Consider the following 12,939-nt stretch of genomic DNA (forward strand, 5'->3'; position numbering starts at 1 on the left):
TAAGTAGTAATCAAAGAATTACAAAGGCTAGCTGGTTTGGCTCAGTGAATAGAGTGTCAACCTGCAGACTGAAGGGTCCTGGGTTTGATTCCGGTCAAGGGCACATGCCCTGGTTTAGGCTCAATCCCCAATCAGGGGCGTGCAGGAGGCAGCCAATCAATGATTCTCTCTCATCATTGATGTTTCTATCTCTCTCTCCCTCTCCTTTCCTCTCTGAAATCAATAACAATGTATTTTTTTAAAATAAAAGAATTACAAGTTGTTTAAAAATTAGATATCAGCTTTCAACTTTGCAATGGATTTTTAAATAATTTTTAATCTATTTTTACTATTCACAATGCTAATTAACAGTGTGAGAAGAACACTCTCAATCACTGCCATAGGGGGTGTAAACATAGCAATTATCTAAAAAGTAATTTAGCCGTAACCGCTTTGGCTCAGTGGATAGAGCGCTGGCCTGCGGACTCAAGGGTCCCAGGTTCAATTCCGGTCAAGGGCATGTACCTTGGTTACGGGTACATCCCCAGTAGGGAGTGTGCAGGAGGCAGCTGATCGATGCTTCTCTCTCATCAATGTTTCTAACTCTCTATCCCTCTCCCTTCCTCTCTGTAAAAAATAAAAATTTTTTTTTAAAAAAAGTAATTTTAGCAGTGTCTTTTATGACCATTAAAACATTTATATCCTTTGCCACTTTTAAGAATCTATTCCAGGCCTGACTGGTTTGACTCAGTGGATAGAGCGTCGGCCGGCGGACTCAAGGGTCCCATGTTTGATTCCGGTCAAAGGCATGTACCTTGGTTGCGGGCACATCCCCAGTAGGGAGTGTGCAGAAGGCAGCTGATCGATGTTTCTCTCTCATCGATGTTTCTAACTCTCTATCCCTCTCCCTTCCTCTCTGTAAAAAATCAATAAAATATATTTTTTAAAAAAAAGAATCTATTCCAAAGAAATTATCAAAGATATTCCTAAATATTAAGAACAAAAATCCTATTCACAGCACTATTTATAGCAAGAAATTAATCACCAATAATGAAGAATCCATCAAATAAAATATATATAATAAACATTATACATTATTAAAACCTGTTTTAAAAGATGTTTTAATGGCATGAATTATATTCACTATATTAAGGAGTGAAAAAAGGGGAGGACAGAAAAAAATACATATGTATATATTGTGTGGTTCTTATATACATGTATATATATGTATATAAATAAATATATATGTGTGTGTGTATACATATACATATACATATACATATACACTCATGGAAAAGACTGGAAAGAAACACACCAAACTGCTAGTAGGTTCTCTCAAGATAAATGGATTGGCATTGATTTTTATTTTCTTCTTTGTAATATTTCACATATTACAATGCATTTTAAAAAGAGGGGGAGGGAAGGAGAATTTTAAAGTATATATGTATTCATTAGACATGCAATATATAAACAGCAATGTACACGTTATTATATGCATAACAAAATTATTTAGGTAGAAGGAAAAACCCAAACTAAGCAAGCAGTATATGCACAGTGGTAGTGATTAAGACTTTGGAAAACAGACCATGGTTTGAATCCCAACTGACAAGTTATAAGACTCTGGACAAATGCAAACTCTCTCTGCCTCAATTTTATGACCTATAATATAGGGATGATAATACCTACCTGCCTCCTAGAGTTGATGATGTAGGTAGTAAGTTAAGATTAAAGTTCTTAGCACAGTGTCGGATAAAGTACATAAATCTATAGCTTTAACAAGTTGATCCTGAAGCTAGCTTAGAGCTCTGGCTTAGGGACAGCAGAATTTCATTTAAGTTATGAATTTTACCTCTTGCTTCATCCTTTAACCTCTGAACAGAGACCAATAAAGATTCCTTTTCATCAAGTTCACTTTCTAAAAATGCATTCCGTTCAATAGCCTGATTTAGCCTTTGTTCAAAGTCTTCCAGTGAAACTATTGTTGCCCTAAAAAAAAAACAAAAAAAAAAAAACAGAACCCATGAGTTAAATAAATAATGTACAAATAGGTAATACAAAAGGAAACTGTCAGTTTATCTCATATCATTTCCTGACCTAGAAAGCCTGGCCCAGTTGAAAGACAATGATCTCACTCCTTCTGATCTCTGGTGGCATTTAGAGTTTCTGCTATCATTTAAGGCCATTATATATATTCTTTTCTCTTAAATTCCCATCTAAATTCCTTAAATTTCTCCCCACTGGATTTTTAAGCACAATACAATCAAGTTCAGGAAAACTTTGCAGGAGTTTTAGAATACGTAAGAATTAACTGAAAGTTTGTTTAAAACACAAAGTCCCAGGTCCCACGCCATTTACATTCTTCCTACCAATCCTTTTCTTCTTCCTGCATTTCTCATCTTACTCCTTTATTCAACAAACATTAACATGTATCTACTATGTGTCTACTACCTGCTATGTGCTTACCTGCTAGATATAAAATTCCCTACCCTCATCAGAACTCATAATGCAATGTCCAATTTTATCACATCCTGTCAACTGTCCAAATATCTTTCAGTTCCATTTGCTCTCCTTCAATCTTCTGCCCCCGTTCAATACTCCATCCAATACCTGGATTACTCCTAAATGGTAGTGATGAGAGGTCTTTACATCTCCTCCTCTCTATTCCAATTCCTCAGTACTATCTGCTGAAATCATGGTCTAAAATAGTACTCCTTTGTTTAAAAAATTATTAAAGAGGCCCCCATTGCCTACAGAATGACATCAAACATTGCACACAAGGTTCTTCACAACCTGGCCTCAACCACCTTCCAGCCTCATGTTGTTCAGCCATGTCTCTATATATTTCAAAGTGAAATATTAATACCTCACACACTTTCCTGCCTCTCTGACTCTGCATCTCTCTCTTCACCTGGTTAACTTCTATTTCTCCTTGTACATTCTGGTTCCCCAACTCCCCCAGGGTAACTTCAGCTGCTCCCTGCTCTATGCCCTGGAACGACTTGTACACTCTTTCTACTAGAGAATTTATCATATCAAACCTCCACACCTGTTATACCCAAGGGCAGTAGCTAGTTTATCTTTGTATCCTCAACTCTAGCATCATATCAGGCATTTAAGTCACTCAACTATTAAGGAAAGAAATACCAGATAATAAAGTAATAGGAATAAAATAAGAGGAATTAAATTTTGAGTGGTTAAGAAACAACTAATTTACAGATACATGAAAGCTGGCAATAGTAATAGCAAGCCACTATAGGTTATTCAGCAAAATCATAATTAAAGCAATATTTTGAGAAAACTCATCTGTCGGTATTAAAACAGAAGAGAATAAAAAGGAGTAAAAATTTAAAGATAGATTAGCTAGAAAATAACTGCAGAATTCAGGTTAAGATGTGAGGACCACCCTAGCTGGTTTGGCTCAGTGGATAGAGTATCGGCCTGTGGACTGAAGGGTCCCGGATTCAATTCTGACCAAGGGCAGATGCCCGGGTTATGGGCTCGATCCCCAGTAGGGGGTGTTCAGGAGGCAGCCAATCAATGATTCCCTCTCATCATTGATGTTTCTATATCTCTCTCCCTCTCCCTTCCTCTCTAAAATCAATTAAAAAAAAAAAAAGAAATACATCTGAGTTATTTTTTAAAAAGAAACACAACTGATTTTAAAAAAAAAAAAGTGTGAGGACCTACAAAAAGTGTGGTGGTATTGAGAAAGAGAGGGAAAGATAGAGGAATGAATGAATGATACGTATTTTAATGAAAAGCCACAGGAACAGCAGCACATGAAAGAAGGAAAAAAGAAAAGCTTAGAAGGGAATTATCTGGGAAGATAAGAATTTCTGGTTAGTTTCAATGTGATGAGTACCAAAAGGAAGTGTTCTGGGACTAAGATCTAGGTGATAGATTGAACCTAAAGACATACATTTTAATCACTGATTGCCAACTTTCGTTAATCTAACAAAATGTACATCATTCACCTTTTTGCTCGCTCTAGGTCGTCATTGGCCTGCTCCAGCTCTCTCACATACTTATGCAACTGCTCCTTAATGGCTCGAGTCTGACTTAAATCATCTTCTAATACTGAGACCTGCTTGTAGCTTTGTGCATATTGATGTTCTAGTTTCTCCTAAAGACATGGATATAGGAAAAAAGTATGTGTCATTAATATGAAGTTTTCTTTAATGAAGGATGCAACCCAAGTTAAAGAGGAGGGAAAATCCAAAGAATTCACCCACAATCCAAGTTGATGGCACCCCTTCTCCTTTTTACAATATTTAAAAACAATCACACATTCATTCCAAGTGACTTAACTCACTCATATAAGGTTTAAATAGTCACCCATTGTCCTCTCAGAAATCTAATAATGGTCTCTCTGAAAATAGTAAAATAATGAAAACCCTAAACATGGTGGGGGAACTTCTGAGTTCTCAGGCTACATGCAGTTCAGGGTGAGCACAAAGAAGTAGACTGACAGAGTTCAAATTCCCTACCCCTTACCTGCCCACCCTCACCTTCCCAAACCCACCTACTCCCCAGACAAGGAAAGTCTCTAAGCATCTGGCAAAGGCAGGTGGTTAAAGAGCAACAAAAGCGGCTAAACCTTTTACTCCTGAAAATTCCTTTTTAGCAGGCAATTTTTAAATCCAAACTAAACTCTAAAACTAAAGGGACTATGAATAACAATGAAATAAATGTGTATATTTCATACAAATATAATTTTTAAGTACCACAAATTGAGGTGCCTTATCAAAACAATCAGGCAGCTTCTGAAAATTATAGGGACTATAAAAGTATATCTAGGAACATGATCACTAAAACACTGATGGCTACAGACTTTCCAAGTGAGCCTCCTAAACCAGCCGTGGGCAAACTACGGCCCGCAGGCCGGATCCGGCCCATTTGAAATGAATAAAACTAAAAAAAAAAAAAAGACCGTACCCTTTTATGTAATGATGTTTACTTTGAATTTATATTAGTTCACACAAACACTCCATCCATGCTTTTGTTCCGGCCCTCCGGTCCAGTTTAAGAACCCATTGTGGCCCTCGAGTCAAAAAGTTTGCTCACCCCTGTAACTCTAAATCTCCTCTTAGTTCCATGAAAGAAAAGTTTTACAAAAATTCACTTTAAGCCTCCTTTTATATTTTTTGTTGCCAGCTGCTCTTAAACTCCTCTTAAAAAGTACATTTTTCATTTTAATAAAGCCCAGTACATTAGACACCAGGCTCCTACTGCCACAATTACCTTTAATGCTTCCACTTCATACTTCAGTCTTTGGTTATCAGCTTGCAAGTCTCTATTTCTTTGTTCAGCCTGTACTAATTGTGCCTCCAACTCTGCTTCTAATTCTCTGCTTCCTTCCTGAAATTCAACTAGCTCATCCCGAGCTTCCTGGAAGCTAATAAAAAACAAAGTGGGAAAGATAAGTTGTAGTTAGTAGGAACCATAAGGATCATCTTAAAGACGATTACATACCAATTCAAGAATTTATGCCTGAATGCCATGCTATAATAAAATATACTAAATAATAAAGACAATATTTTACACATCTCTTATTCTATATTCAAGGCTCAATGAAAATGAGTTATAGGCCCTAAAAGGACTCACATTTTATACACTCACTGCTAGCTCTTCCTTATTTAATCCTATATAATAAAAGCCTAATATGCAAATCGACCAAACGGTGGAACGACAGGTCAGCAGGGGGTGGGGCTGGAGAGTGGACAGCGCCAGGCCAGCCAAAGCAGGTGCCAGTGGGCAGAAGGAGGGGACGGCGATGGGGGGGGGGGGGGTGGTGACCAGTGGTGGCAGGGCGGTGGGGGGCAGGGCCGTAGCTGCCCCCTGGCGGTCAGTGCGCTCCCACAGGGGGAGCGCTGCTCAGCCACAAGCCGGGCTGATGGCTGGCGAGTGCAGCAGCAGCGGCGGGAGCCTCTCCTGCCTCCACGGCAGCACTAAGGATGTCCGACTATGACTTAGGCCCGCTCCCCGCCATCAGTTGGACATCTCCCAAGGGCTCCCAGACTGGGCTGAGGGACACCCCTTCCCCCCGAGTGCATGAATTTTCGTGCACCAGGCCTCTAGTGTATTAATAAAGAAGCACATATTATTATATTGCAAATCAGTTTATTATTAGATAAGTTTTTCAATATAATTGGTTTCCTTTGTAATTCTATTATTTAATTTTATGCATTTAAAAACATTATTTGAGAAGGGGTCTGCAGGTTTCCCCAGCCTATTAAGGAATCTATGGCACACAAAAAACAAGAACCTCTGCCATAGCCTGGCTAATGTGCCTCATGGGTTGAGTGTCAATCTATGAACCAGGAGGTCACAGTTTGATTTCTGGTCAGGGCACATGCCCTAGTTGTGGGCGTGCAAGAGGCAGCCAATCAATGATTCCCTCTCATCAATAATGTTTCTATCTCTCTCCCTCTCCCTTCCTCTCTGAAATCAATAAAAAATACATTTTAAAAAAGAAGAAAATAAAGAACCCCTGCCATAGACACCCACCTTTTATATCCACTGGCACAATATAACTAGCTTCAGCAATAGCAATGAAATAGCAATAAAAGGTTTAATAAGACTTAGAAAACTGTTAATCAAAGTTAACTGTTAATGAAATGTATATTTATTTTAGAAAAATTCCATTTTAAAAAGAAATTTAAGCCAAGTCTTGATGCTCACAAGATCATGTAAAAATTCTCCCAACTAATTAAAATAATTGAGATTTTATAAAATGCTCCATACACCTGAAGCTCTTCTCCCCTCCCTCAAAGCTTTTCTGGCTGCAGACACTGATAGTGTTTGCCTGAGGAGAATTCAGGTCTGCTATCTGAAGTCTCAGACAGCCTATCAGAATCTCCAAAAGACAGAAATGATGAGGCAGCAGTGCACCTGCAGCAGGCCAAACATGGCAAATTAGAATAATATGCATAAAAGGATGTAAGCTACCAGAAAAAAAAAATCAGTGACACTAAGTTTTCTTACTATTTTAATAACTTGAGTAATATAATAAGGATTTATGGCATTTTTGTACTATTTAAATACAAGCAATGTTATGACTAGCTCTAGAATTCCAATCCAAAATCTGAAACTCTTAATTTTAGCTTTATGTTTTAAAAAAAATGCACATGCTAGAGGTGGTGCATTCCAAATGCCCTCCCCTATTTTTAGGATGTTTTTCAACATTACCTTTGTTTATACTTTAAGGACAGTTCCTTCCAATAAGCAATTTCCTCCTTTAAACTTGAAAAATCTGGTATATCTTCACCATCCATGATCAAGAAAGCCTGTGAAATATTAAAAACACACTTATAAACCTGCAGCATTTTGGAGGAAGTTAAACATGGAAGATTCTAAGAGTGGTTAACTCTTTATTGTAACTCAGGCATATAAATCACTTCACTACCCACTATTGGGGACCACCAATATTGTGGGTGAGGTCACGATAGGACAGAAGATCAACAAAGTTCTTAGGTATAAAGCACTTCTGGTCACAGCAGCCCAAGGTTCTGGTGAATTGGCCCAACAGAATCATCCTGCACACAGGGCTCCAGCAGTTGGCTTAAAGCCAACTGATCTTCTGGAAACCAGGTGACAGTAACAAGCTTACTGACAGAACTAATTCTACTGCATGCCTTTCTCTTTTGTATAACTGCTTCAAAACACCTGCTGGAGACACTTAAGCCAGGTCATCGTACTAGGAGATCATATACCACGTTTTCAGTAAGTTACTTTTATTGCATTTGTAAAACCTTCCTGTTAATTCTCTTTTAAATACAAAGCTTCTTCCATTAAATCCACTAATCCTCCAACTTTAATGTTCTTTCATTTGGTTCTTCTCCCAAGGCGTTCAGAGCAGGTAGGAAAAAAATGCCTATTTAATTAACCTTGCATTTGGATTGACTACCTAAAACTCCCAATTGATTGTCAAGGGCAAATGGAATACCAAAGACAGTGAGCTCCATACATGCCTAACTTTAAGAAGCAAAGTTCTGTAAGAGTCTTACCTCCTGTAATCCCCTCCCTAAGCATCCCACTTTATATCCGGCAATACTGTTCAAAGTTGTCTTAACACACCATTCTGTTTCAGTTTGGGATGTTTTCTCTACCTGGAATGGCTCTCCCTTCTTTGTATATTTGGAGAGCTTCTATTTATACTTTAAAACCTAACTGTCAGCCCTAGCTGGTTTGGCTCAGTGGATAGAGTGTCAGCCTGTGGACTAAAGGGTCCCAGGTTCAATTCCAGTCAAGGGCACATGCCTGGATTGTGGGTTTGATCCCAGTAGGGTGCGTGCAGGAGGCAGAAAATCAATGATTCTCTCTCATCATTGATGTTTCTCTCTCCCCTCTCCTTTCCTCTTTGAAATAAAAAAAAAATTTAAAAACCTAGCTGTCATCTTTCCCAGAAAGCCTTTCTCACCCTCACCCAGATCACACTAACATCTCCCACACTCTTGGCTACCTCTATACCCTCACATGCTTTCAGGAATATATTTACCACACAGCTTACACTTCCATGTCCCCTTATTAGGCTATGCATTATTCTGACTTTTTTCTACCCGGGCACACTGCTTACACATTAGCAGATACTCTCATACTGTACTTACTAAATTAAAACAAAATTGATTCAACCTAATCCATACCAGGCAGCAAGAATTCAAGACCCGCTTTAAAAGCAAATTAATAAAAACTTAGAGTTGTAAAATGCTATTCATGAAGGTTTAGCAAAAAGTCACCACAAGAACAAATACAGAACTTCAATTTCAAAATGGTTTCCAGTGAGTAAAATTAGCATGTAGTTATATGCACTTACTTTCATTCCTTTGTGGCCTACTGCAATTTTTTCTGTTTTAGTCAAGTCTCTCCTGACTACACCATCTATTACTTTTGACATCTGTTAGTCAATCTTCCAATTATTTTAAATTACCAATCAGCCTAAGAGTTCTTTGAAAGAGATGGATCCTTTCCGTATTTTGCATCCCTTCATGGCATCAAGCATAACATGAAAGTACAGAATGCTTGCAAATGTTTACTAAGCACCTACTATGTATCAAACATTAAGTACTGGACAAATATTTAGTGCACCACATGCACCCCTCCTGTAATCTGATTATCCTTACACTGGCACATTTTTGTTTGTATTATTCTACTCTCGGAGATATCCTTAAAATATGATAACACATTAAAATGTAAATCCCCCCCCCCAGACTTGGGAGTGCTGTTGAGACTGGAGTCTAGGGTTCCAATTCTACCATTAAAATCTCAAACAACCTGCTAAATGTCTTTTAAGTCAGAGTTTTTTTCATCTAATGAGAGTTTGGACTAGACTATGTGTTTTTCAAGTATGTTTCTGATTAGTAAATAATACTGATTAATTTTATAATCCTATTCCTTCATCAAGGCTCCCAATTCCCACTCTATTTTCCCAAATGTAGGAATAATCTTATTTGTAACTGTAATTTAATTTGTAGTAAGGTAAGAATGAGGGTGAGGCTAATCCGGCAGAAAGAGGTATTTGTATTTCAAAAGAAAATCCAAAGCACTTAAAGGCATCACCTTATAGTATCAATAACTTCTGAGAGTTACTGCCTAAGTATCCTTGAGGAAAGGGACATATTAACAAGCCAGATGAAGATATAATTACAGGTTATGAGAAGCATCTAAGGGTGAGGCAATAATCACTATGTCCCCTGAATGCTCTAGACAAGATCTTTCCCCAAAGTGCCAAAAAAAATATTGATTACAATTAAAATCTACAGCCCTAACCAGTTTGGCTCAGTGGACAGAGCGTCGGCCCATGGACTGAAGGGTCCCAGGTTCGATTCCGGTCAAGGGCATGTACCTTGGTTGCAGGCACATCCCCAGTAGGGAGTGTACAGGAGGCAGCTGAGCGATGTTTCTCTCTCATCTATGTTTCTAACACTCTATCCCTCTCCCTTCCTCTCTGTAAAAAATCAATAAAAAAAAAATTTTTTTTTAATCTATGAAGCCAGTCCTAAATAAACTATTGGCACTGATTCTCAAATTTGGATAAATGCACTTGCCATTTGAACACTGCCAACCATGTATCAATGTGCAGCTCAAATATTCAGTTTCTACTACACAATCCGAAAAATTATGTTTTTGCAAAATGTAATGAAGATCAGAATAACACAAGTAAAGTTTAACTTAAAACAAAAAGGACATAAAGAAAAGTGAAAGATTAAGTCTCTCCAGCTAGCTCCTTGAAGGCAGGACCTCTGTCTTATTTATAAACTAGAGGCCCAGTGCACGAATTCGTGCACCAGTGGGGTCTCTCGGCCTGGCCTGCAGGATCAGGCCAAAACCAGCTCTCTGACATCCCCCAAGGGGTCCCGGATTGCAAGAGGGAGCAGGTCAGGCCGAGGGACCCCACGAGTGCACTATCGGGCCAGGGAGGGACACAAGAGGTTGGCCAGCTGGGGAGGGCTCCAGGGCATGTCCAGCCCATCTTGCTCAGTCCTGATCGGCCAGACCCCATCAGCAAGCTAACTTACTGGTCGGACCTTCTGCCCCCTGGTGGTCAGTGCATGTCATAGCAAGCAGTTGAGCAGCCTTAGCATATAATTAGCATATTACACTTTGATTAGTTGAACAGATGACCAGACAACCAGGCACTTAGCATATTAGGCTTTTATTATATAGGATACTTTCTGCATCACCAGAAACATGAAACACACCAAAAATCCAACAAATATTTGAATTGACTTATAACCTGTCATTATTCCCTCTTTACTTTCAAGGTATCACTTCATTAACATCTAAATTCCTATTTCAGGATTAATTAAGCAAAATGATTTGTGGGTAGTTTATTTCTACCTCACAATGTACCACCATATATTAAACAAAGGTTATAAATCTATTATTCTCAGCTAGACAAAATTATCAGTCTGATGCATGCCAAGCCACATTCACAGGCACTTTTAAAGTTCAGTATAGGCTCCACATCAAAGAGTAGGGAGCTGATGGGACCTGTTGGGGAGAGCCTTGCTACCTAAAATAATCCTCGTCAGCCCCTCCATCTTAAATATGAATGGGCAACCAAGAACCATCCAGACAAATGAGAAAACCCAGTAAGTAGCATGAATACAAAAATCCTAGGACCTACTGAACTGAGGGGAAACAGATAATTCAGGAAATGAGAGAACTTTTTTCTCATAGAACAACTCAGGAGGGTTACCTCCCACACACTTCCTGAGACAGTTACAAAAGAAGAAACAAAGCCAAGACCTAGAAAGCACAAGGTACAAGAAATAAGGGCTCCAACTCAGGATTGCAAAGGTCTCACAATGAAGCCTAGGTCATCAACCAGCTGGATGGCTCCAGGAAAAGTGAGGAATCCCACATAACAGAGAGCACGACTGGGAACCAGGTAAATCTGAGGTTGTGATGAAAGCACATCACTCTTGTCAATAAGAAAAAAGGCAGCAGCCCTTAGCTGGCTTGGCTCAGTTGGTAGAGCGTCGACCTGAGGACTGAAGGGTCCCGGGTTCGATTCCAGTCAAGGGCACATGCCTGGCTTGTAGGCTCCATCCACAGAAGGGAGCGTGCAGGACACAGCCGGTCAGTGATTCTCTCTCATCATTGATGTTTCCGTCTCTCTTTCCCTCTCCCTTCCTCCCTGAAATCAATAAAAATATATTTTTTAAAAAAAGAAAGAAAAAAGGCAGCAGAAACTCCAGAGAAATCAAAATGCAGTATAAGAATGTCCTGACCCTTATGTTTAAATAGGACAAGGGTCTCAAGGTCTAGGCAGTTCTAAATGTTATCACTAAATGTTATTTCTTGCTAAATGTTAAAATGCAGCTCAGAATTTTGCAGCTGCAGCTGTAAACAGGATAAACCTCATAAGTATAGCCAACTGCCTATACTTATACTTAAGGAGAAATCAACATGTAATTAACCAAACAGCGTATATAAGCAATAGCTAAGCCTCCCTTTGAATATGATTCCCATCTCCTTCACTTGCTGCAAGAAAATGAAGCTGCCTTGTTCCAACCACTTCTCCTTCTTGAATAGAGCACCCCAGCAGCAAACCCCTTGAGTTCAGTAACACTTATATATAAAACATTTTTTAAATTAAAGATTTCAGCCCTGACCAGTGTTGTTCAGTGGTTAGAGCAACACCGAAAAGCCGCAGGTTCAATTCTGTCAAGGTCACGTACCTGGGTTGTGGGCTCTCCGCCCCCAGTGCATGCAGGAGGCAACCAGTGGATCTCACATCAATATTTCTTCCTTATCTCTGTGTCTCTTCCACCCTCCCTCCCTTCCACTCTCTCTGAAAAGCACTGGAAAATTTTTCCTCAGATGAGGATTAACAACAATTTCAAGTTAAAAAAATTTTTATTTGCTGATTTTATATTATTGTATGTAATGGAGGTAAGTTCCACAAGTATATAGACATCAGTGAATTTCCTACATTTGGTTTAAATTTACCACAAGTTTCCTATGTTGCTATCTTGTAAGGGTCTAGAATTTTTTGAACAAGTTTGTATTCTTTTTAATGCCCTTTCTAATTTTGTAGACTATTTTTTAAATATGTTTTTATTTTAAAAAGAGAGGAGAAGGGAGAAGGATCGAGATAAAAACATCTGTGAGAGAGAACCATCGATTGGCTGCCTCCTGCATGCCTCCTACTGGGGATAGAGCCCACAACCTGGGCATGGGTCCTGACCAGAAATCGAACCAGTGATGTCTCGGTTCATGGGTCAACACTCAAACACTGAGCCACAGTGGCCAGGCTAATTTTATAGACTTTGATGATAATACTGCTCTCCTTGGTCTTCTCAAAGTGAATATTTGTCTTTTTAGCTTATCCATCTCAGTCCCTTAATATTTTCACGGTCATGCTTTGGACCTGCTCTAGATTACATATATACCTTTCTGGACCAACATTTTATTCATGGGTAGGGTACTCTTCTTTAAGTTTTCAGCACCCCTTCT

At 39.0% G+C, this 12,939-nt stretch overlaps 1 protein-coding gene across 5 annotated transcripts in view; it reads right to left on the minus strand.

Annotated features, from left to right (window-relative positions):
* Window positions 1-12,939, minus strand: part of NDEL1 (nudE neurodevelopment protein 1 like 1) — a 42,588-nt gene that overhangs the window by 20,063 nt on the left and 9,586 nt on the right. For all 5 annotated transcript variants that reach the window (XM_059668657.1, XM_059668654.1, XM_059668655.1 and 2 more), the window contains 4 exons: window positions 7,168-7,265; window positions 5,221-5,374; window positions 3,954-4,102; window positions 1,829-1,965 (listed from right to left, as the gene is read on the minus strand). In XM_059668657.1, coding sequence (XP_059524640.1) covers window positions 1,829-1,965; window positions 3,954-4,102; window positions 5,221-5,374; window positions 7,168-7,253 — 526 coding nt within the window. In that variant the 5' untranslated portion in view covers window positions 7,254-7,265. The remainder of the gene's footprint in view (window positions 1-1,828; window positions 1,966-3,953; window positions 4,103-5,220; window positions 5,375-7,167; window positions 7,266-12,939) is intronic.

Source organism: Myotis daubentonii, chromosome 16, assembly GCF_963259705.1.
Source record: "Myotis daubentonii chromosome 16, mMyoDau2.1, whole genome shotgun sequence".
Lineage (NCBI taxonomy): Eukaryota > Metazoa > Chordata > Mammalia > Chiroptera > Vespertilionidae > Myotis > Myotis daubentonii.